The following is a 25856-nucleotide window of genomic DNA, read 5'->3' as shown; positions in this document are numbered from 1 at the left end:
GTGCAGCTCAACTGCTTACAAGAAATAGTGAATTGAATGCTTTTACATATCTTTTATATGGAATGTTTTTGTGGGTTAAGCCACTCTGTTTTGTTTTGTTTTTCATTTTTCAACATCTGTAAGTTTTCTTTTTTCCCCTTATCCCTGCTTTTCCCCTTCTTTCTCCTTTTCCTCTTTTCTTTGGTTTCTCATTATTTTTTTTTAATTTTCTCTAAATTTTCTTTTTTTTTTTAAACTTTCAGACAAGACATCTAATGAATTCAAATAGTAGTTAATCTATAACATCTTGATTTTATGTCTGTCTCCCAGGTGCTTCCAAAAGCTTCTATTTACAATTAGAAGAATTCTGCAGCTTTTAGTAGCTTTTTTTTCCTTTTCTTCAAAGTGAGGTGATAGAATAGTGAGCTGGATCTTCTTCTCAAACGCACACAGGCACAATGCTGTTCTGTTCTTCCTGAGTGTCACTTTTTACTGACATATATTGCAAATGGTCTGGTTCATTACTTCGATGTTCAGCTTTAGGAAGTGCAGGTATATTTAATAAAGTCAGGTTTTTGACCCAACTGCTTGAAGAGATGTGAACAAGAGCTTGGTTTTGTTATGTCCCTTCTTCAGGCAGGGAGCTGTACTGTTATGTCATCAGTCTGCTAAGAGAACTAATGGCGTGGACTATGGGTGTTCAGGTTTTTTTGGCTTAACTGTGCTCCACATGGTAAAGAGAAATTGCGTTGTTTGTCAGAGATTTTTAGTGAAATTTTACATCTTCTGTGCATCATCCTTGAAAACGGTTGTTCACAAATGCACGTACTGCCAAAAAATGATGACATGAATAAGATGCGATTGTGAAATGAAGGATATTTCTCTGTTACATAGGGCTTATTAAAGTCCAATAGAGAGACATGGTCAGATTTTTAGCTTGAATATCTGCTTGCAACTCAATGCATTCAATTTGAAAATTTGTAAGTAAGTATGTTGACTGAAAATGGAGTCTCAGGTATACAGAGAAAGTAGAAAACTTTTTTTCAATCTTGAAACCTGTTCTCAAATTCCTGTATCAAAGCAGAAAGTAAGGCTGCCAATGTATCAAAATCCATAAAATTATTTGTACTGCACTGTGTTCTGTGCCTTGTTTTCAGTCCAGGTAGAGTTAATAGCACACTGCTATTTTGTCATTGCAGAGTAAGGGCTGTGTGCTGGGGTCAGGTCAGGCTGCTGGGCCGTCCCCATGATGGTGGTGAGGTGGGGGCCCGGCCTCATTTTGAGCTGTGCTGGGCTGCAGGTTGTACATGTCTGTTGTAAACTAAGAAGATCTGCAGCAAGAAGCACCAGTAATTTGCAGCAAACATGTGGGAGGAGTTCATACCATATATACAGGAAAGAAACTGTAAGATTGCATAGTAAAGGGTTAACAGCTGACTGGTGACTGTGGACTCGATCAGACAATAAAGAGGGCATAGCTGAAATTTTCACAAGCTTGTTTTTAATTGAAATATAAACAAAGCTGCTTTCATGGGAAGTGCCTTTCAGATACCCTTATTTCTAGCTGGGAAATAGTTGTACAGAGTTTTTGTTTGTTTTGCAGATTACATACTAGGCTGCTTGTGGTTTTCCACTCTTGTGCTTGTGTAAAAACAAAAAATTGGCTTTAGAAAAAAAAATGTCCGTGTTAGTTCTTCCATTTTGCAGCCTCCATGCTGTAAAGATAATAGCAACAATCCATGGCCTGAGACAAAGATGATTAGAGTCTTAGTTAATTATTTCAAGCAAGTGCTGTTAGTGGTGGGAGTGCTTTGCTATGTATAAATGCTTTAGGTTAGGTCTTGTTCACATACCTAAGATTGCATAACAATGGGAGAAGATCCAAATATTATTTCATAAGAAGCTCCTCTCCCCTTCCTCCCTCTAGATTTTTTTGTTACTGAATTCCACTCACTCCCCAACGTAGTCTGATACCAAGCAATAGGAACAGAGGCATGGACAAAAGTAAGCAAATGGAGTTAAGCCTGTGACTGTAGTTCCCGTGCCTGCAGGAGAAGCATTAGCCTCTCCTATTTTGTAGCCGAGCCATCTCAACCTGTATTATAATTGGGAGGCATCTGTCTAGAGGTTCATATGCAGAAAGGAGATGTCTGTTACACTTAAGATGTGTTTTTTCTTACAGATGCAGTTCTGTTCAGCAACATTTAGCCTACAGAAGGTTGTATTCCTAGGGAAGCTGAGGTGGTCATCAGATATACATCAGTTTGGCCAACCCACATTCAACTAAACTTTTTTTTTTTCCTCAGATAGTAGTTATAATAAAGCAGTAATACTTTATCTTGTATGGAAGTAATTGTTCATGGCTTAACATCAATCTTTATAATACTTGGAAGGGCCACTGATTTCAGTAGGAATGTGAACTAAGACTGTGTTTCCACCAGTATGAAATATACAGCACATACACAGTGTATCCAATGTTTATAGACAGTATATACAATATATCTGAACTGTTACAGATACAGATTTTCTTAGTTCTTCCCCGACATGCCCATTTCTGATGGATTTCCTTCGAAGTTCACTGTAATGGCTGGCGTGGATCTAGTTAAAATAATGGGTGTAGTTAGAAGATATTTTGGTAGTTTTTTAATGCTTTCCTCATCCATTTAAGTGGTTGCTCTGTACAGTATGTGTGCTATGCGAGGAATTCAAATTGTTTTCATTCAGATGACTGATTGGCAGGTTTTCTTATCTCAGGTATTTCTTTTAAGTACCTCGCATACTATGTATGCAAATAAGAACAGAGCCAGACTGTGCCATGAAATGTATTGAAAAGATTTCCTTACACTTATTTCAGCAAAGTTCACAGAAATGAGAAGAAAATTTTTTATTTTTGCACTATTAGTAAGACTTCTTTATGACCTTAACACTTAGTAAGGGTGGAGCTGTTCTGTATCTTCCTTCTTGGTGGTTTGTTTTGTTTTGTTTTGTTTTGTTTTGTTGTTGTTCTTGTTTTTCCTGTCTCAGTCTTTAAAAATGTTCCTAGTATACCTAGTATTCTAGAGATAGTACTTAGGGACTACTTCATCTCTGGTCTCCTCATTTCATCATGATCTCCTCATCTCCAACCTGGCAAGTTTTAAGGTGATTAGAGCTGTTTAGATAGATGTAATTATTCAGATGTGTGGTAGAAAATAGTGCCATTAGACCAGGGCATATGTGAACTGGTTTTGAATCGCTTTAGAGCATACCAGAATAACATCAAACTCATTAGACTGTGTCTAGTTATAACAAAGCACCCGTGAAGCAAAGAAGAAATTGTTCTTTTATAAAGTTCTTCAATAATAAGGAACTGAGGAAATAGTCCTGAGCAGATGAAGTTCCTAAGCCAGTATCCATTGTATCTGGAAAGTGCTGGCAGTCTGGTGAAGTTCCCAGTGACTGGTGAAAGGGGAAACATAGCCCCCATTTTTGAGAAGTTAAAGTGGAGCAGTAGGCCAATTAGTCTCACCTCTATGTCCAGTGAGATCGCTGAGCACATTCTCCTGGTGACTGTGCTAAAGCAGGTGGAAAACAGAGGTGATGGGTGGCAGCCAGCATGTCTTCACCAGGGGCAAATTGTGCTTGAGAGGTACCTTCTAGAATGGTGTTACAGCATTGGTGGATGAGGAAGGTGCAGCTGACATCACCTACCTGAACTTGTGCAAGACATTTGACACCGTCCTGTGCAACATCCTTGAGTCTGAAATGGAGAGACGTGGATTTGGTAGATGGACCACACAGTAGATAAGGAGCTGACTGGATGGTCTCACTCAAAGATTTGTGTTCTCAGGCTCAATATCCAGGTGGAAAACAGTGATGAGTGGTGTTCCTCTGGGGTCAGTATTAGGACAGGCACTATGTAACATCTTTGTCAGTGACTTAGGGAGTGGGAATGTGGTGCACCCTCAGCAAGTGTGCTGACAAAACCAAGCTGAGATCTGTGTTCAACGTGCTGGGGAGAAGGGGTACCATCCTGAAGGATCTTGACAGGCTTAGAGGAGGGTCCATTTCAATCCACCTCACTGTTCACTTATCTAACCAATACTTCTTGACCGGTGCCCTGCCCCGTTCAGCAGCAGGCTGAATGAGTGAGCTGAATTAACACTCCATCTTTCTATCACTTTGGTGTGTCAGTGAACATTGACAGTGTGTATAGTTACATAGGAAAGTTGGCTAGAAATATCTGTCTTAACACTGTGGACTGTGGAATGCAGAACAACTTGTCTCTGCTATTTGTTTTCCTGCTGGATGTTTTTAGCAGTCAATGCACTGTTGTGAAATAAAATGTCACTGCTTAAACAAGTGAAAAATGGTCCTATTAAAAGAAAAATTGTTCTATAAACCCTTCTTTCAGCCAGTATGAGGCCCATAAAAAATGTGGATTGTTTTTTTTAATTTATCTTTTACTTTGTTTCATTTGCTGCAGAATCTCAGAGCTACACAGAAGCCCTTAACCATCCTACAATAATGTCTGACAAAACCATCGACACTAACCCTGCTTTGCTGAGATCCAACACGCAGGTGGATCCTTCCTTTCAGCGCTGTTTAGTGTCCTCATGTACAGCCTCAAGTAACAGTTCTGTGCCAGTGGGAGAGAGGTAGGAAATGATTGTCTGATCTGAACGTTTAGTTCTCATTACTGCAGTTTCCAGCCAATGTGTTACATTTACATCTTCGTTGCAGGCCATTTGGCCACCAACTTTGATATGTAACCTGTAATGATGTTGTTGCCCAACATCTGGAAATTAACACTTTCAAAGGTGTTGCTTGTGTGTCTGAGTTTTAAGGATAAATTAGGAATGCAAAAACGAATAGTGTTTTATAGCTCAATTACTTTATTATGTTCTAGCAGAAGCTCACACTTATTTGCTGTGCTTTTCACCAATTTCTCTAATGCTTTACTGAAAAGTATTTTGTGAACCTTTACATTGGAATGAGTTGTATGTGAGAGAGAGACAGCAATCTGCTCACTGCAGTACCCATGTTTATAGTCAGTAAAATGTCAGGATTTGTATTTGGTGGTAAACAACTGACTCCATCACAATGAGAATTTTCATTATTTTATGTTGGACTGTATAGGGCTCTGAATCAGAGTTTTAATAACACAAATTTACAAATTAGTACTTGTCTGTCTGTAATAGTTTCCTTCTTTGTCATTCTACAACAGCATTCTTTTGTGGCTAACTATTCATATTCAGAATAATTGGCTCCTTCTTCTCAGTAAGCATTTGGAATGTTGGAGTGTCAAACTCTCATTAAAGGCTTAGAGTGTGTTGATTTCTGTCTGTCTTCATATCTAATAGATTTCATTTTCTTGAACTGAGAAAGAAATTTCTTTTTGTAATTAAGACTGAATCAAATATGTCAAATATTTGTCAAATATGTCAAAAATCAAATATCAAATCACTTATTTCCTTATAAGTGGATATGAGTTAAGAGCTTATAAGGCAATGTGGTCATTATCAAGCTTGCATTCCTGCCATAAGCTTTATCTCAAAGTTTTGTTCCCTTCTTTCTAAACATCTTTCTTGTCATTTTCTTCATTTAATCTGCAGATAAGTGCAGATGTTCCCTCCCCTTTCTCCACTTCCCTTCTCCACCTGCCTTACCTACCCCCCTTTTTCCACGTCTCAGCTCCCTTCTCCCTTTTATTAAATTCATGTAAGGGACACTGCATGTAAGAAATGTTGTAGCAGTGTCAATCTTATTCCACAAATCTGTCTTTGATGACAGGTCTGGCTTAAGAAATTCTTGCCTCCTACTGGTCTTTTTTCAGCCAGCACTGTGGATCACTGTAGATCTCCAGGAGCTCTGTGAAGCAATGTTTTGAGCAGTCTAATAGAATTAATTCATATTAAAAGTAATGCTCTCAAATAGGAGGAAAGAAGAGTTTTTTTAACAATGATTAATTTGATGGCCTGACTTACAGTGCAAACTCAGAAACTCTGTCATCACCATGGCTGGATTGAGGGTTGAGATGAGACAAAGTAATGAACTACACTGAAGAAGTGAGTATTCAGGATGGGGCTGGAGTCCCTGGTTCCAACTTGATCACCAGGTCCTGCATGTTATCAAACACATCAGTTATTATCCTGAATGAGTGAGTGCTTTCAGTAATGACCAGAGGATAGACTGTGTTATGACATTTTTAGAAAATGATTTGCCTGTTTTATTTTTGTGTTCAATTTTTGTCTTTTTCTTTTCCTTTTTTTTGTTTTTGACAGCTCTCTTGCTACAGAACATTCTTGGACTGAAAACAGCCCTAAATCTTCCAAACTGTTCCAGCTTTCAATAGAAAGCAACAGACCAACAGGAAGTTATCATGTGCCTTCTGAATTTTCAAACCCTGTGCAAGATGGTTCTCTTTTGTCTCATTTCCAAACCCCAGGGCTACAAGTTGTCACCCTGAGCAACCTGGAGAAATCACCAACAGAGCAACAGTCAGAACCTGCTGTCAGTAACAGTGCTCAGGCTTACCGAAGCTACAATGGGGCCAGCGTGGGCATTAGTTCCCCCAAAGAGGAGAAACAAGCTGCTTTCATAGCCAACACTACCATCTCTCCAAAAACCATGAGCTCATCTGTAGAAAGTGCAGAAGACGATGGCTTTTTGGCTCAAAACTTTCTTGCGATGACCTCTGGACATATTAGTCAGAGCAGTGCAGTCCATCCGTGCCTTGGAGGGAACCTACATTCTCAACCACCTCTTCCAGAGAAAAAGAGGTCCTCTGAAGGGGACCGTTCCGTCGTCTCCATCTCACCTTCTTCAAGTGGTTTCTCAAGCCCCCACAGTGGAAGCACAATCAGCATCCCCTTCCCAAGTGTTCTTCCAGATTTCTCAAACACTTTAAACACTTCCCTGGTGCCAGGTAGGTTCTGCATCAGAGAAATGCATAACATATCAGAATTGTATGGTTTTTCTCTCAATGAGGAGGGATTTAAAATGAAAAGGAGATAAAAAGCAGTGGAAGGAAAATGGAGGACTTGATTTACAGTAAGAGGCACTAGTTCACTATTTTACATGTACTGTTCTGAAGACTATGGTGCAGAAGTGTTACTTCCATCCTTATCTGTCAGCCCACCTTTGGAGTTGTGAAATCACAAACAAGCAGTATCTGGTCCAACCTCTTAATGGTGGTTTATTTCTGCATCTTTGCTAGACCTGTGCAAAGAATAGTTAAAAATAATGATGTCTATTCATTGGGTCTTACTGAGAATATAACTTTGGTATAACTTTATAAACATGAGAGTTTTCCATATCTTATAGGTTTTGCAAAATTAAACTTTAAGAGAGCTTTCAGAATGTTAATGTAGGTTATTATACATTTTGGTTCTAAAACAATTCAGATTTTTTTCTGTATTCATTAGATTTTAGAATAATTAATGTGTTAGGAAGTTGGAAACAAAAGCAAAAATACTTCAACATTTAGAAAGTTTGTTGACTTCTTTTTCGCCTTTATTTCACAGAACACACAACAGAGAAACAAGTGACTGTAAAATTTGTCCAGGACACATCCAAGTTTTGGTATAAACCAGATATTTCAAGAGAACAAGGTATATCAGCTGAGGTATATTCTGGGGTATATGTTTACTAGTAGGCTAGCTGGTGTGTGCATATTAACTTTTTATTTGACTACCAGATGTATAGGGTAACTGTAAGAAAAATTACAGGATATAGAAGGACAGAAAACAAACTCAATTTATTTTGTCTGAAAGCTGTATTTGAGAGCGAAGGGCATTCATATCTGAGAAAATGTTGAGTTAATCATACCAATTATTATCCTCGCTTAACACATAGTAACTCAGAACTTCCTCTGGTAGCCTCTGCAAAAGTACTTTCATTAGAATCTGGCTTCTGTTGCCTCATCACAACAGTGGAAGTCATTTTAAGGTATGCTGAAGGAAAATGAAAGCTGAATGTGCTCTCTTATGCAGTCTTGTGTTATGGTGGGTTTTCATCAATGTGTCTGACAGAGCTATTTTGGCCTCCAAGTTTTGGAATAGCACATATGCACGATCCAGTACCAAACAACTGCTGCTCACAGAAATTATTTGAGTAGAAATGTGCTGCTCTGACATAATTTCATGTGTGTTTCCCAGTGTTGGTAGATTGAGAGATGCTAAGTAGCAGAGAGTAATTTATTATCTAGAACTCACCATAAAAGCATCCTCAGTTGTTCTGTAGCTGAGACAGTGATGATGTAGCTTCTGTGAAATAACGTCTTTGTGATGTACAACACAGGTACATCTACATGTAGATGTATTGCAAGGTGGAGAAAACTTCTGTTGTATGTGGCAGTATACCTGCAAACTTTTTGTTGCAGGGACAAAATATATGTAAGTGAAGAATGTTGGGTACTTTGTAAATGCTGGTGGTCTGACAGTTTTTGTGTCTATACTGTAACATTCAACTATATTGCAGTATTTAGTGAGTTATGGCAGTGCCATCATTGGCAGCATTTTAAACATTGGCACCACATGGCAGCTCGGATTCTTAAAATGTGTTGAAAAGGAAAATGACAAATAAGGTCTGCATTGGAAAGGAAGTTCACGTCATAAAACTTGAAGTGAAACCAGGTAGCCTTCAGTACTGGTAAATGAACTACTTTCTAGTTTCCGGTCTGTCAAACTGTGCGAGTGGCCCATATGTTGTGGGAGTAAATTTGAACCTGGGAGAAGAAAGATCATAGAAAATAGATTATTTATTAATTTCTGGATGATGTTATTTCACTTCACTCCCCTTCTGCTCCAGAAAACATGTAGAAAATGTTCCCTTATTGGATGTGATTTCAAATAGAAGAGATCATAAAGAAAGTTTAAACCTCACTGTTTGATCAAATTAAAAAAAAAGTTTTCCAAACATTTTAGTATGCTTCTCTCTACCGTACCAATTAAAATAACTTTTTAGAAGTGTTCTAAGAGACTTTCACTGAATAAGGAACACCTTTTCTCTTGCCAGAGCCACAGTGAGTGAAGAGGAATTGTCATGGGCTGCATATATGTAGGTTACACTGAAACTAATTCCTCCTATTGTTTTCCATGGAAACTACAACTGATACAGGGAGCACAATAATGCTATATAATAGAGCACATTCTTAGCTACAAAACACTATTCATCATGGTCACTACCATTAGCTACATTAGCATTGCCTTTTGGCTAAGATCACGTGTATTATCTGTTTTTACCAGTTTCACCTTTTGGCACATGTTCCAATTATAAGCATTGGAAGTCTTTTTTATTTGTTTGAATTTTATTTGATTTGGGTTTACTTCTCTCAAGGGAGGATAGTCTTTCATGAACTTAAACCTAAACTTTGATTGAAGCTTACATGAGCACTGTCAGCTTGAAGCTGTCTCTGCATTGCCAGGAAGTTTGTATGTATCAGTGTCAGCCATGGACACAAATATCAGATACTAACCTAGGTCATGAGTGCAGCAAGAGTTACCTATTTTTTGCACAGTATTCTTGATAGAGTATCAAGGCCCTGGAACGTGTTCAAAGAAGGGCAACAAAGCTGGTGAGGGGTCTGGAGCTCAGGCTTTGTGAGAAGAGGCTGAAGGAGCTGGGAGTGTTCAGTCTGGAGAAAATGAGGCTCAGGGGAGGCTCACTGCTCTCTATAACTTCTGAAGGGAGATTGTAGTGAGCTGGGGGTCGGCCTCTTCTCTCGTGTAACTGGTGATAGGACAACAGGGAATGGCTTCAAGCTGCGCCAGGGTCGATTCAGGCTGGATGTTAGGAAATAATACTTGTCTGAAAGAGTGGTCAGGCACTGGAATGGGCTGCCCAAGGGAGCTGTGGAGTCACCGACCCTGGAGGTGTTCAAGGAACGTTTGGAAGTTGTGTTGAGGGACATGGTTTAGTGAGAGCTATTGGTGATGGGTGGATGGTTGGACTGAGTGATCTTGAGGGTCTTTTCCAACCTTGGAGATTCTGTGATTCTATGATAAATGAAAAAGCATGCAACAAATGAAAAAGCATTTGACGACCTCTGGCTTTGTCCAGAGGTTCCAGCTACTCTAGTTGTCATTCACAGATGCAGGTGTTTCCAACTAATTGCATGCAGGCACTTGACCTGAGGTACAGATTTACACTATTGTGTGAAAATAACAAATTATCAGTTGCAGCCTAGTGGGCAGTAGAGATCTGTTGCCTGCTCTATGTATCTGCAGTTTACCACTAACCAGCTTTTTCTGCTGGAAATACTGGTTGCATAAAACTTGGTGGGATTTGCACACCCTTTACAGTTAAAAAAAATCACTGGGGATCTGTACTTCAGATTTCTTTTGAAATAAGTATCTATGAGATTCAGGCAAAATGCTTTCAGATCCTCCAAATGTGTTTGATTGTAGTTTCTTTTACAGAACATAAAAATCTTCTTTACTCTTCTTAATTATAGGTTTACAACTGTAATTTTTTTGTGTGTGTATTGTTCTGGAAATGATTTTTTCTTTCATTTCTGAAATTCCTTACAGCCATTGCTGTTCTCAAGGACAAGGAGCCTGGGTCATTTGTTGTTCGAGACAGTCATTCTTTCCGGGGAGCCTATGGGCTGGCAATAAAAGTTGCTTCACCACCTCCTTCTGTGCTGCAGATGAACAAGAAAGGTACTGTTTGCCTTCTTTCTGTCCTTTAAACAAACTATGCGTGGTAGAAAGTCTGTACTACTGTGTGTTAATCTGGAGGAATCTTCCACTTCCAGTAAGCTGGAATTAGAGGCTCCTGTTGGTTCCTTGCAGCAGTATTTAATTGAACAGAACTGGATATTCATTGTACTTAACAGTTTCACCATGGTTTGTGAATGTTTGTACGTTGTGGTAGTCCCTATTTTATCAACCAGATAGCAAAACAATGCCATCTCAGTAGTGTGCCCTTCTTAGCAATTAGAAATCTGTGTTTGATCCATATTGCCACCATGTGAAGTTTTCACTTGGCTGGGAGATTTTATGGTTTTGACCCCAGTATTTTGTTTTGAGACAGTTATACATTAAATATAAATGTGAGGAAAGATGATAATTGTTTAAAAGGTACGGTGAAATAAGTGCAGTCTCCTGTCACCACTGCCTTTATACGTAAGTTCTGCCTGATAGTTGTGAAAGGTAAAATGAAAAGAACATATGGAAAGCATAAATCAATCTGTGGGAATGTTGGGGGTACTACCTGTAGTGTTTCTTGACAAATGTGCTATTGCATGGGGTGTGGGGTGATTTTCATTGCTAATGCTTGGTGAGAAGAGCAACAAAGATCACAAGAATGCAGTGAATTTTAATGCTGTGGTTATAATAATACTTTATTCTCATTTTTTACTAAGGTTTCATGCTTACTTAGGGACAAGAGAAGTAATCTGTCTGTAGTACAATAATGCTTTTAAATTCTGTATGCTTAATCTGATACATTGAGGCAGTTTCTTCTAAAAATTTGTCAAGTAATCCTCTGTGTTGTCAGGAAGTATCAGCAGAACCTCTTCAATGTCTAACTTGAGGTAGACAATTGGGGTGTGCTGGTGACAGCAACAGTGAGGCAAATTGAGTGGTTATAGGTGTTCTGATTAATCTCTTCTCATCACATTAATAAAATCCAGGAAGACATGAAAGTTCAAACACTACTAGCCTATAAGAGCCAGTTTTATATTACTTGTACCACAGGCAAGTGGTAGCAAAAGAAGTTATGGCCAAGACTGTCACATCCTTCTACTTCTCTCTGTGGAATTTAGCTTTGTCTCCCACTATTTAATCCAAGGCACAGGTCTGTTCAGTCTCCTCCAAAGTTTCTTGTACTAGACTTCCCCTTCCTGCATGCCTCTGTATTAATTTATTTTTCATATTCTATCAGTATAATGACAAGCAATAGGCTGTCTGAAATGGTGACCTTTGCTGTATTTGCTTGAATAGAACCTTTTGCTCTCCAGATTAATGCATTCATCTATCTTAGCCTGAAAGTCAGCCTTTGATGTCGTGTATTCCCTGGACTGTGGCTGATTCATTGAGAATCAAAAGGAACATTTGTGTTCATGGCTCTTCTGTTGAGGTTTGAATGGTTTAACAGATTTTCTGTATTGTTATGAGCTAATCCTTTCATTGCTTGGAGAGAGCTCCAATTTGTAGGCAGGTGTGAAATACGTGAAATACTGTGAACCAGTTGCTCAAAAATTAATGAAATTATCTTAATTACATGTGTGCATACAAATGTATATATTTAAAAGGATGCTCAGTCTCAATGGATTTTTATTCTTTGAATCTCTTCATTGCATCCCACTTACAGTTTTAAATTTGTCTTGGAGCCCTGGGAGATAAAAACTGTATTTAAAAATTTAGTGAGCTACAGAAACCTGAGTGTTTCATGTAATTGCCTTCAATTTGTTTAATTGCTTCAGGAGTAAAAGGTTAGTGTAAAACTGAAAGCATTTGAAGATTTAAAAATTCTGAGACAGGAATTCCCCTTACGTTTGTGCAGCGCAATCTTCTATTGTGTTGATCTGGAGACATTCTGTGAGCAATTCCGTCCCAAGAACTCTGGGTATCATACTTCTAGTTCTTTGTCACACTGGATACAATTTCTTCTAATTGGCACTGGTATGTCAGAATTTCTAGCCATTAATTTTCAAAGCACCTTTTCCTTTCTGTATTTGGAACCATGCTTAGACAACAGTGCATATTTGGATGCCAGTAACTTATGATTATAGGACTTCATTCTCTGTATATCTGAAGTGAGCTATTTGCCTGGTTGTTGGGTTGCTTTTTTTTTTTTCAGAATTGCCTTTTCATTATGTCTTATAATATTGTTGCAGAGTATCTATAATGTGTTTGTGTGTTGTGTACAGAACATATGGTGTTGATGTGGAGAACAACTTCATAAAAACCTGCTAATGTGTGAGACTATTGCTTGTTCCTTGTGTCTATTCATGTGTTTGGTCTTTTCTAACACAGTTGGAGATCTGTCAAATGAACTTGTAAGGCATTTTCTGATTGAGTGCTCTCAGAAGGGGGTTCACTTGAAAGGATGCCCAAATGAACCATGCTTTGGTAAGTACTGTGTGTCACAGGGACATAGAAAATGAAAATAATTTGCTTTTGCCAGAGCTGTTTTATAGGCCTGGACAGAGTGGAGTGGAGCTGAGAGAATGCTCTGCTCAAGTCCTTAAGTTTCTGTAGGAACCCATCCTAGCAGCCTTGTGCACATAAGGTATATGTGCAGAGCTCTCTAGCACAGGTGCACATGACCAAGCTTCAGGCTGTCATGTTCAACCACTGACAGCATTGCTATAGATGTCTTAGCTAGATGAATGTTGAAGGCCTTATATACTTAAGACTTTTGCCTTATTTTTTCCTATCTGTATTAAAAGTAGAAGACGGCTAAAATGACAACAGAGTATCACTCACTTAAAAAAAAAACATGCATTATGGCACATCAGCCTACATAATATTATGCAGTGAAATTATGCATGGTGGTAAACAACAAAATAACCACCCATAATCACTGTCTTCAGTGGGGTAGGAGGAGAAAATAGCATGACAAAGCTCATGTGTCAAGATCAATGCAGGAAGATTGCTTACTAGTTAGTAATGCAGGCAAATAAAATTTACTTTGGAATAATTCATTTAATTTACTGCCAATTAAAATAGATCTGGGTAGTGAGAAAGAAGGACAGCCATTAAAATAACACTTCTTTTTCCTCCTGCTCTTTTTAAGCCCAACTTCACTTTTTCATCCCAGACCTCTCAGTTCTCACCCCAGACAAGGTGTTACAAGAGGGGTTGAGGACAATATGGTCAGTACCTAACAATTACTCTGTGAGTTCTTCCTTCTTCCACTTCTCATGTGCTGAATCATGGGTTCTCCACAGGCTACAGTCCCTTCAGCACCAAAAAATGTCATGGTTTGGCCTGGTTCCATGACTAATTAGGCAAAGGGACCCATGGACCCACACCCCAGAAGAAGGGGAAAGGAAGAAGGGAAAAGGTAGGGAGATGGGCCGAGATAAGGAAAACAGCAGCAGTGTGCTAAGGGAGAAAACTGATTTACTAACCATGATAGCAGAATGTGAGATAACACACTATAATACAATTGGAATTCAAAGTAATAAATACATGAGAGAGGGTGTCTGAAAACTGAAGTCCTTACTCTAATGCTGTAGGTGAGAGGGCTAAGGTGCACACACAGCAGAGATGAGCAGAAACATAGCAAAGGTAATTGAGCCACTTCAGGAAATGTTCACCTGCTCTGCTGTGGGGACGTTCATGAGCTTCAGTGTGGTGTATGTTATTAAAAACATGGAGCACCTTCTCTTTATCTGGCTTTGGTCCTCTCCCTGCTATGTGGCACTCTTTGCTCATTCTTTTTCTCTGTGCAGCTTTTCTGCTCTCAAATGTATTTTACCAGAGGTATCACCAGCTTCAGCTCACCTCATAGAGGCTTGCTACCAAACCTTGCCACATATAGCCAATATACTTGTGAAATGGTCCTCTACCATAAAACGAGCAAGTGTAAAATGACAAATTCAAGTAAAGGTGGATTAAATTTTGTCATGATATATAGTCTCACATGCTCAAGGATGACTGTCATTCAGTTACTTAAATTGAAGCCAAGTACAAATGGTAAAAAGAGGCTCTCAACATCAGTGTTTATGGCAGTGATTAAGAGAAGTATAATGTAATGGTGAATGTTATTTACAGTAGTGTTGCACTGAGGGAGTGAAGTTTTACCTAGGCTGTCTTTTATACTTTCATGAGCATACAATAGAGAATCACAGAATGATAGAATCGCCAAGGTTGGAGAAGACTTTTAATATCATCCAGTCCAACCACTTGGCCGCAAGTTGTATCAGAGGAGGTTTAGGTTGGACATAAGGAAGAACTTTTTTTCTCAGAGAGTGGTCAGGCACTGGAATGGTTGCCCAGGGAGGTGGTGGAGTCACCGTCCCTGGCAGTGTTCAAGAGGCATCTGGATGACGTGCTGCGTGATATGGTTTAGTACTAGTGGTGGCAATGGTGATGAGGAGACAGTTGGACTGGATGATCTTATAGGTCGTTTCCAACCTTGTGATTCTATGATTCTGTGATTCTATATCACCAAAATTTCCCACTAGACCATATCCCTCAGTACATCATCTAAATGTTTCTTGAACAACTCCAGGGTCGGTGACTCCACCACCTCCATGGGCAGCCCATTCCAGAGCCTGACAGGCTCTGACACCTGACACCCTCTCACAGAAGTATTTCATAACGCCCAACTCAATCTCCCCTGGCACAGCTTGAGTTCATTCCCTCTAGTTCTATCACTAGTTACGTGGGAGAAGAGGCCAACTCCCACCTCACCACAACCTCCCTTCAGGTAGTTGTAGAGAGCGATAAGCTCATCCCTGAGCATCTCTTCTCCAGACTGAACAATCCCAGCTCCCTCTGCTGTTCCTCATAAAGCCTGTGCTCCAGACCCCTCACCAGCTTTGCTGCCCTTCTCTGAACATGCTCTGGGGCCTTAGCATCTTTCTTGTAGTGAGGGGCCCAAAACTGAACACAATACTCAAGATGCAGCCTCACCAAAGCCTGAGGTACATGTAGGCAAAGCACCAGGCAGAAAAACTAGGTGGCTAAGAAGTGGAACTCCTTTTTCTTTCACTGCTTCGTAGCATAGTATCGACTCCTTGTGCTCTTGCTTTCTTAAGAGTATTGAAAGGAACTCCATATGTTATTGTTTGTTTCATCTTTGCACTTTTTAAATTGGAAGCAAAGGCCTTTAGAGTAAGATTTAAGCAGTGTATTTCGGCAAGCAAGGGACCGTATAATTGTGATCAATGGCTATAATTCAAGTATGTCCACATAAAATAATGCTGGGGATTGTGAATCCACTTAAGCTGAGTTGAAAAGGTCTTGGTTTAGGTGCCACAAAAATATTATTCAAGGGTATGTGTGTATAAATGTGTATGAGATGTGTTGGAGCTTGGTCTGTAAAATACTTGGAAACCAATATAACTGTTAAACATTACTTTTGTCCACCATATTAATTGTGTATGTCTTGCTACTCTTCTGACCACAGGGAGTTTGACTGCTCTGGTGTACCAGCATTCCATTACTCCACTGGCATTGCCCTGTAAGCTCCTCATCCCAAACAGAGGTATGCTTCTTAAAGTACAGAAAAAATATTCAAACACAATATACACCATGCTAAATACATCACAGATATTTTACACACTTCCATATAACTGAAATAATATACTCATGTACGATTTTTTCACTAATTTTAGGAAGATTTGAAGACCAGCATCCTACTGCTGTCTTTACAGTACATGTTGTATAATTATGTCTATGACTATCAGGAAATAAATGTTGAATATCCCTCCCGCAGCACTATCAGAAAAAAATTGATGCCTCACAAGGAAGATGTGGCATGACTGATTATAGGTGCAGATGCAAGATTGCTAAATGCTTCTTGCCAAGATTTACCAACTCAAAAAGATAGACTCATGCTTGATGGTATGCACTTACTTATCTGTTCAGGTACAAACAAGACATGGATAATGTTATTTATTTGCAGATCCATTGGAAGAGATGGCAGAAACTTCTCCGCAGACCGCTGCGAACTCAGCAACAGAACTTCTCAAACAGGGTGCAGGTTGGTAAACTTTTTCCTTGTATTTGATTCTTTCCAAATTTTATATCTGACAGGCTATTAAAAACTGATGCTGAGACTAGATTGAAGAACAAGCTTGAAGAGGGTAGATTTAGGCTAGATATAAGGAAGAAATCTTTTACAGTGAGGGTGATGAAGCACTGGAACAGGTTGCCCAGTGATGTGGTTGGTGCTCTGTCCCTGAGTCTTTCAAGGTGAGGCTGGATAAGGTCCTGGGCAACCTGATCCAGCTGTGGTGTCCCCGTTCATTGCATTGGAGTTGGACTAGATGGCCTTCAGAGGTCCCTTCCAACTCTAAGGATTTGGTGATTCTGAGAACAGTTAATTGTACAGTAATTTGTAAGCAGTGTCACTAGATGATAAACTAACATATCCTAGGAAGTGACAACAAGAAACTATGCAGGTAAGTGGCTTTTCCCTAAAACAGAACTTGTTTTATTAACTTTCCTGTTTGGCAGCAAAATATTATGCCCCAAATAAATGCAAGTTCTTCATATCTATTTCCACTAATATAGTCAAGATCTAAGCATTCTTTCATGAAGAGCTCTAGATCTGTACAAAACCTACAAAGTAACGATGTGAGAATAAGAAACTTTATGATTTGGAATTTATTCACAATTTTGGATGGACAAAATAGACTGTTAATACAGTGAGAGAAACCTCACAGTTCATTTGCGAAATCTTGCTATGAATTCTATAGTGATTGATCCAAATATAGCTTATTGAAAATGGTACACCAACATAGAACACATACATTTCTGAATTCTTTGACTTAGAAATCATGCAGGTAACATATCTGGATTATTCCTTCTTTCACTGGCAGCACCCAGAACCTTAATTTACTAGGCTGATGATATTCGTGCTGGAATCAAACTTAGGCTTCTTTAGTTTGTAACAGTATGATAGCTGTTGTTAAAATTCTGATATCTAGCTATATATTTTATATAGATAGTAATAAGAAAAAGCTTTAGTCAAATTATAGATTGCCATTACAGAGTAGCCATATAAAAAAATAAGCTTTTACATTTGATCTTTGTTTACATGGTAAGGTTTGCATACCAGGCTAAACTGCTAACAAATCAAATATTAGCATGGTAATTTGCATAGTCCAGCTGCCAGAGTTGGAAATCCTTTCCTGGATACCTAGACAAATGTTTTCACCTAAATGCAAAGTCAGTTGGTAGCAGTGTTTGTCAACAGTATTTAAGTATGCTTTCTTCTGCTGTAGAATAAGGTGACTTCTTAGTATCAAAAACATTAATCTGCTTGTTAATTTGACTTCATAACACAAGTTGAAAGTATTTAATTGAGTGAATACTTCTTCTAATACTATATAATATTATTAATACCATATGATACTATATGGTGCTGATACCATATAATACTGCCTAGTCCTATACAGTACTATAGTACTACCATACAGTGCTACTTAGTATTAATTCTCACTGTCCAAGTGATCACTGCAGATTTGTTTTGAGACCAGCTAAAAATAATTAGCTGTTTGGTAGCTTTAGAAACCAATGAGCAAATCTTTATGGAGATCCATCAGGAGTACTATTGTCTGTAGGTGGAAAATAAGGGTTCCTAAGCTTCTTTACCTCAGCATGCATTTATAAACCTAAAACACATACAGTTATGGAAGTTGCTTTGTTTGCCTTAAAATTGCAGAACATACAAAGCACTACAGAATTAATAACAAAAGAATTCTGCAGCAGTCCTCAGTTTTTTGGTGAGAGAAAATGTTTAGCAGGAAAAGAACAAGTAAATGGTTTCTTTTGAGGGTAGCTTAATCATCATTTAAAAGTGTGAATTGTGTCAATTTGTACTGAAAAAAAAATAGTATTTTCTCATTGGCTGTTTGAATTGAGTTTTTATGCAAAATATCCCCTTTCTTTCCCATTAGGAATGCTTTTGCTGTAGAAGTACACAGGTTCCCCTGAAAGTAACACTTCCTGTGTATTTTCATGGAAATTATAACGGATACAAAAAGCATAATACTATCTGATAAAGTAAATTCTGAGCTACAAAACACTATTTTTCAGCCAGTAGCTATGTGTTTTTTAACCACTGATGAACTGCATGCCACACTTGTAAAATTCTGCACTAGCAGAGGTGATGCTGTCACCACTGCTGAAACACACCCCCACTGCCTCCCTGTGTTCACATCCACTGTTTGGTCTCCACTAAACATTCAGCAAGCGTCAGTGAACGTCAGTGGGTGCCATTTTTCCATGTGGAGGAATTCAGTGACACACCTTTGTTTCGTATGCACTTCCTTACCATCTTAAACTACAAAGCACTAGTGTGAAAAAGGTGAGGTAAATACAACATTTGCTGGTTTGTTGTTTTCCTTTTTCACTATACTACAGTGGAAGATGTGTGTTTTGTTTGGTTTTGTTCAGAATATTCCTGTTGGTTTGTTGTTGGATAATGACCTCCCTCTTTCATTGCAGCGTGTAATGTTTGGTATCTGAATTCAGTGGAGATGGAGTCCCTCACAGGCTACCAGGCAGTACAGAAAGCCTTGAGTCTGACACTGATGCAAGATCCTTCTCCCATCTCAACCATTGTCCATTTCAAGGTGTCTGCACAGGGAATCACACTGACAGATAACCAAAGAAAGTAAGCAAAGGAGGGGTGGGAAGGTAATATGTGTACTTATGCACTGTAAGTGTCAGTTTCTGTTGACTTGTTTTTCCTAGTTGCGTTCTACAGTCTCTGATTCAGATGATAACAGGATTGTCTAAAGAATGACAGTATCTGCTATCCTTCATGGTTGTCAGTGGTTTGTACTGGAGGATGTATATTTTAAAATGTGTTGAAGTTGCATTTCCCACTGACACAGTATCCAAGTGTGCAGTTTTTAGAAAAAAATTACACTTCTAGTTCCTTTGCTTTGCTTTAGGGTCAGTTCTCTTGTAGTGCAAAACTTAAAAGTCACTGCTTCAGTATGAATTTATTTGGTTGGAGTGGGACTCCTTATAATGATAGGACATAGGTAAGGATAATGACTTTAAACTAAAAGAGATTTGGATTAGATATTTGATATCTAATATTAGATACTAGATAAGATATTAGGGAGAAATCTTTCACTGTGAGAGTAAGGCTCTAGAACAGATTGCTCAGAGAGTTTGTGAATACCTCATCCCTGGAACTGTTCACAGCTAGGTTGGATGAGTCTTTGAGTAATGTGACCTAGTGGAAGGTGTCCCTGCCCATGACAGGGGCACTGGAGTTGTATGTTCTTCAAAGTCCTTTCTGACTAATAGTTCTGTGATTCACGCAGTTCATGCAACTTTTTAATATGACTCAGCGATGCAAAAGCAATATTTTGTCATTATTAAATCTTGATAGAGTTGTTTTGTCTGTTCTGCTTATTGTTCAAAATTTTCAGCATCTTAACTCTTTCTGAAATATTTCATTTCTTCCTATCCAGACTCTTTTTTCGGCGACATTATCCAGTCAACACTGTTATTTTCTGTGCTTTGGATCCACAGGACAGAAAGTAAGCAAGAGAAGCACTATTACTAGTACATTATTTTTATTATTGATCTACAAAAACCTAACTAAAGTGTGATTTTTATTTCTTCATTTCCTTTTTTTTTCCCCCTTAATTCTTTCTTATGGACATCAAGATGGATGAAAGATGGCCTCTCTGCCAAGTAAGTTCACACCTGTCTCTGTTTCTTTTAACTGAATGTTTTAGGACTACCATTACAGTAGTTAGTTTGTTAGTCTTCTTACTAACTTTATCAGAGATGTTAAAGGGAAAGCAGCCATTCAGAAATAAAAGTCCATTTATTGCAATTATACTTAATTTATTTCACCTGTGCATCTTCAAGTAAGGCCTAATTCAGTGGGATGATAGGATGTCTGTAGACAGAGTTAGTGTGGCTTGGTTTACATTGCAGATCTGCAATTTGCATGAAGTTTCAGAAATTAACACAGAGCCATTTGCTTACTTGATTAAATTGTTCCTCTTATCCAGCAGCACTAACAGTAGCTTACGTATCTCACTTACAAGGTAAAAAAAAAAGTCCCCAGCACAGCATGTACATGAAAACAGTCACAGTAATACTAGTGTCTGGCATAAGTAGATATTTACCGGTAGATTGCCTAGTGTTTTCCACTGAATACCAACATCACTGTCTGCTTTTTACAAAAAGAAAAAAGAGAGAGAGAACTCAGGCTATGGTATCTGAAAAGTAACAGAAATAAATGGCTCAAATCTTGTTTTAAGTACCCTGTCTACTGAGATATACGGCCCTCAAAACTTCTCATTATGCACTTTTTGACACACCTCTCTCTACCCCAACACATTCAGAGCTCCCACCTCCAAGGTAGCTAAGAGAACAATAGTACTGGAACAGATTAAATATCCTCAGAGACAGAAGCATACTCTGACAGCAAACAGTGCAGGACACAAAAGAGAAAGTAGAATTAAGTGAGTAATTAAGTAGAATTAAGTGCTAACCTTTTTCTGGCCATTCTGAGACAGTCAGAGGGAGTTCCTGAGTTGGCTAGTAAATTTGCAGTATATTTAACAGTCACACAGGACCTTATCCTTTACAACAGATGTAATCTGCTTTGTGCATTTGTTGTTGGCACTTTGTGTTTTTTACAGTGTCTTTTTTTTTTTTAAGAAATGAGACCAGGTCTGTCTGTCTGTTCTCTGACATAATGTGGTTGTTGTCCTTGCAGAGTATTTGGCTTTGTTGCTAGGAAGCAAGGCAGTGGCACAGACAACGTGTGCCACCTATTTGCAGAGCACGATCCAGAGCAACCTGCCAGTGCCATTGTGAATTTTGTGTCAAAGGTCATGATTGGATCCCAGAAGAAGATCTGACTGTTTTCCAGCCTTGATTCAAGAGCTCTTCACTGACTTTGTTTAAGAAAAGCACTGTGATATGGAGAAAGCCTAATCAGCAGGAATGTCAATCCCAAGAAAGAGATCAGCCTTTTATTTGAAGATGCCTCTGATTTAGCGAAGCATTATTTGTTTCTTTTCATTTCAAAGGACAATGCTAAAGAAACTGGGTACCACCCAAACCTGTAGCCCATATCTGAAAGAAGCATAAATGAAAAGCTTTTCTCCTGAAGGATTTCTAATATTGTTTTCACATTTCATCATTTATTTCATTATTTCATCTTTTGGATCAGAAATACTCCCTCACTACTAGACTGTGCTGTTTTTATGCAGAATTCATATAACCTCCACAAAGAAACTTGATATAGTTGCGTCAGTGGTAGCTATAGGTCCTGCAAACATGTTTTTGAGGAGACCATTTGCTCTTTCCTTCATCTTTCTGGGAATCAGTGATGGGAACTGAATGGAGAAAGGGGAAGCTGTATGTGACAAGAAGGCTTGTGTAAGTTGGTTTCTGATAAGAAAAGAGCAGCAATGTGGGAGATTGCACTGTATTTAGCGTAAAGAAGGGTGGGCAGTTTTAATGGGAATGGTTTAAAACAGAAGAGACAGCAGAAGAGACTAAAAATGGTTTCATGGAAACATTCTGTAATTGTATATTTTATTATTTTTTTAATACTAAGAACTAAGGGAAGATGTTCTAATAATAATTGCAGGATAAAAATGAGGGAAAAGCAAATAAATTTTTATAACTTATATTTTCGCCTGTGCCAGATTATTTATAGTAAACCTCAGATCTTGATATTTCATATGGGTATTTGTGAAAAAGGAATGTGGAGGTTTGCCACTCAGCACTATTTTGTGTAAGTAAAGCATACCTTCCTGTAGACGACAGAGTATCACATTTTTACTTCTGCTTTACAGTGACAAGCTAATTCCCTTTTCCATGTCTCTTTGCAACACTGCTTTGGCAGTAATATTTGTTCCTCTGTCTAATTCTTATGTAATTGGGTTCTTTTTTATTGGACACCTGGGGATTTATTTTTGAATTTTTTAATCTGTAGGAAGGATTTTTATGATTTATAATTTTCAATAATTCCTTGAGACAAGAAATGCAAAAGGGAATTGAATTTATTTTGTTACTCTGTACAATTTCTTGAGATATTTCTGTCATGATCTGTACAGCTGTCACATCTATAAGTATCCCTGTATATCTTTCTAAACACAACTGTATTTTAAATGCATAACAGAACACCAGTTAACTTTATAGCAATGCAATATTACAGGAAATGGATACAGTAGGTTAGAGTGGTAATACTCACAAGGTAAGCCATCCAAGGTCTACTGTGTAATTCCTGTACAAAAAGAACAGTTCTAGACCTCCACATTAGAACTGAGGATAATAAAGCAACCGCAGTGTGACAGTGCTAAGATTTTTATTGCTTCTGTTACCTTTTATGAGTTGCTGTGAATGTTTCATTAATAACCTGTGGAATAAAATATGAATTCAGCATAATGGATGCACGAGGCACTGGATTAACACGTATATCCTAGAGGATTTAATCTTTTAATCCTATTTTACTAAATAATGACTTAATCAAATGGAACAGTATGATAGAGCTACGTGGTCAGAAAGTTCCTCCAATCTGAATGGTGTTTATCCTGTATAATTGGCGATCTGATTTTTATTAATAGCTTTCATCCCAATTTTTCTTAATTATTGGGACCGCAGAAGCCTTATTCAGTCACCATACCCCAAAATATTACCAAATTGCTTGGTTAACTGGCAATTCTATGTAAGTAACCTTACAAATAACCCCTTAAAAGGAGAGGGAGCGAGAAACAGATTAGATTTGAAATCTAATATATGGGGACCAGAAAGTGGTGAATTAGTAACAGTAGACACTGGATGTCATAGAACGGTGAAGCAATCCGAAGTATCGTAGCTACCATTGAAGCAACAAAAGCAGGTGCTATTAATTTTTACTAAATTATTTTCTTCTTCTGATGCAGAGGTATACTGCTCAAACGGTGTATATGTCCCATTCAGAAATACATTGTTTTGTTTTTAGGAGTTTTGATTCTTTTGAAACACATGGACACAAGTTCCTTTTTGTATTCTTTTGATGTACCAAGAATGCAGTTACCTAATCTGGTCAGAAAGTTGGAGTGCAGTGAATTTCTTCAGCTGACATCTCAATTAGATTGTCAGGTTCTCTGGGAGGAAAATGTTACACAATAAATCTGATGTGCTGTGAGCATTTAAATGAGAAGGAATTTTTAAAATATTATTTTCACTTTTTTTAGGTGATAGTTGAATTTCAGTGTGCCTTTTTAGACACCAAGTCTTGGCCTCCGGTCTTTTTTTTTTAATGATGTATTGTCATTTCAATTTGAGGCTTCACTTTTAATTCTTTATGCATTCTCGTGGCCTTCTGAGTTCAGGAACATAAGGAATTGAATGTTACTACTCCTGGTGGTTTCCTGGTTGTTCAGATTTACTTGGTAGGTAGGAAAAAGAAATTTCCCCATTTCTAAGGGAGTTCTTCTACTATATTCATTCCTTTGGATGGTATATTGTCACATGCTTTTGCTTTTTAATGAATTAAAAATTGCACAAAGCAAAACAGTTCATTATGTACCATTGTGTATTGTATGTAGAAGGATATTGACTGAACTCATGTTTGTGACAAAGACAGGATTAAATAGTTTATGCAGCACTTTCTTTCGAAGGTTTTTGGTAGATCTGTATATGCGGTTTCATAACTAATGCCAGCAAGTTGACACACATATTTAGCCAGGCAATTATTAACCTGCTTATAATAGTTATTATACTAATTATAGTATTAAAATTTTACAGCACTAAACCACAAAAAATGCTGAAAATCATGTTTTTAATTAAATGGTTTCTATGTATCCAACATTATCATTAAAAATGTAATGTTCTTTTATTTACCTACTAGTGAAAATGTTTGCCTTTTCTTGAAACGGTAAGGCAACAGAAGGTCTCCAGTATGTAAATTAATGTTCTATAAATTCTTTGTATAGTCATTTTCTCTGCTTTCCAAATATTGCTTTGATTCAGATTATAATAAAATTATGAATGTGAAATTTCACAGCACAGTGTTGCAGGGTAGTCTTTTCTGAAAGAGTTATTTTTCTGCATTCAAGACCAATTAATTAAGGAAATCTTGGTGGGGTGGGAAAAGATTGAGTGCTGAAGCAAGGGTTTAGTTTTGCTTTATAAAGATTTCTTTCAAGAATCTGACACCAAAAACTTCTATGGAGTCTTAGTAATTCAAGTGTAATCAAACCATGTGATTTTTCTCGTGCATTTGCTTTTAAAATAGCATAAAAGTGCCTTTTGCCTGCACTGCATATTTCAGTTTAAGGAGAGAGAATTTATGATGCCACCTTCTGAGATATCTGTATGCATTCAAATGACTAAACTGTAGCCACTGCTCCATCACTGTGACTACATTAGAAAAACTTGCAGAGGAGCATGGAGAAGGTGGGTAGAAGAAAAGGTGGAGAGGTTAGAAATCTAACCCCTAGTTGAAGTTGCTCTCTGTATACTAAATCTGTGCATCAGCCCCAGATTAAAGGTTTTTTTATTATATCCATGTTTTAGTAGGATTATTTCTGACAATGATAAGCTCTAGTATACGGTGCTAATGCCTTTTCTGTGAGGCACAGACTGACAGGAATTTCTCATTCTGTGTGCTTGACTGGAAGATGGGGAGCAGAATAGGTCCCCCACAGTTCAGGAGGAAACAGCAACCTACTTCTCTGCCAGGACTATTACACATCTAAGGGTCCAGATGGGATCCACTCAAGGGTACTGAGGCAGCTGATGGAAATGCTTTCCAAGCCATTTTCTGTCATTTGTTAGCAGTCCACGTCAACCAGGAAGGTCCCAGATGACTACAGACCTGCCAGTGTGATGCCTATCTACAAAAATTCTCAGAAGGAAGATACGGGAGACTGTCAGCCTGACGTCAATATCAAGGAAGGCTGTGGAGCAAATAATCTGGGGAGTGGTCGTACTCTGCATGCAGGACAACCAGGGGATCAGGCCAAGCCAGCATAGGCTCATGAAAGGCAGGATCCTGCTTGACTAATCTGATCTTCTACATAGGTGACCTGCCTAGTGGATGAGGGATGAGGGAAAGACTATGGATGTGGTCTGCCTAGATGTCGGTAACACCTTTATCACCATCACCCTCAGCATTTTCTTGGAGAAAGTGGCAGCTCACTCCTTAGAGGGGTGTACTCTTTGCTGTGTGAAAAAATTGGCTGGATGACCAGGTTTAGAGACTGGTTGTGAATGGCATTAAAATCTACAAAC

General features: G+C 38.3%; 1 protein-coding gene across 6 annotated transcripts in view; it reads left to right on the top strand.

The window, feature by feature from the left end:
* The window catches only part of TNS3 (tensin 3), a 223624-nt gene extending 199000 nt beyond the window's left edge, over positions 1 to 24624 (top strand). For all 6 annotated transcript variants that reach the window (XM_042869077.1, XM_042869079.1, XM_042869080.1 and 3 more), the window contains exons 22-32: positions 4445 to 4616; positions 6243 to 6886; positions 7485 to 7571; positions 10491 to 10622; positions 12942 to 13037; positions 16048 to 16125; positions 16546 to 16623; positions 19095 to 19263; positions 20078 to 20146; positions 20277 to 20303; positions 21343 to 24624. In XM_042869077.1, coding sequence (XP_042725011.1) covers positions 4445 to 4616; positions 6243 to 6886; positions 7485 to 7571; positions 10491 to 10622; positions 12942 to 13037; positions 16048 to 16125; positions 16546 to 16623; positions 19095 to 19263; positions 20078 to 20146; positions 20277 to 20303; positions 21343 to 21487 — 1697 coding nt within the window. In that variant the 3' untranslated portion in view covers positions 21488 to 24624. The remainder of the gene's footprint in view (positions 1 to 4444; positions 4617 to 6242; positions 6887 to 7484; positions 7572 to 10490; positions 10623 to 12941; positions 13038 to 16047; positions 16126 to 16545; positions 16624 to 19094; positions 19264 to 20077; positions 20147 to 20276; positions 20304 to 21342) is intronic.
* Positions 24625 to 25856: the final 1232 nt, after the last annotated feature.

Source organism: Lagopus leucura, unplaced genomic scaffold, assembly GCF_019238085.1.
Source record: "Lagopus leucura isolate 7727_CA_CO unplaced genomic scaffold, USGS_WTPT01 Super-Scaffold_100002, whole genome shotgun sequence".
Classification (NCBI taxonomy): domain Eukaryota; kingdom Metazoa; phylum Chordata; class Aves; order Galliformes; family Phasianidae; genus Lagopus; species Lagopus leucura.
Note: the sequence above shows the minus strand (reverse complement) of the source record. Positions and strands in the feature narration are given on the sequence as shown.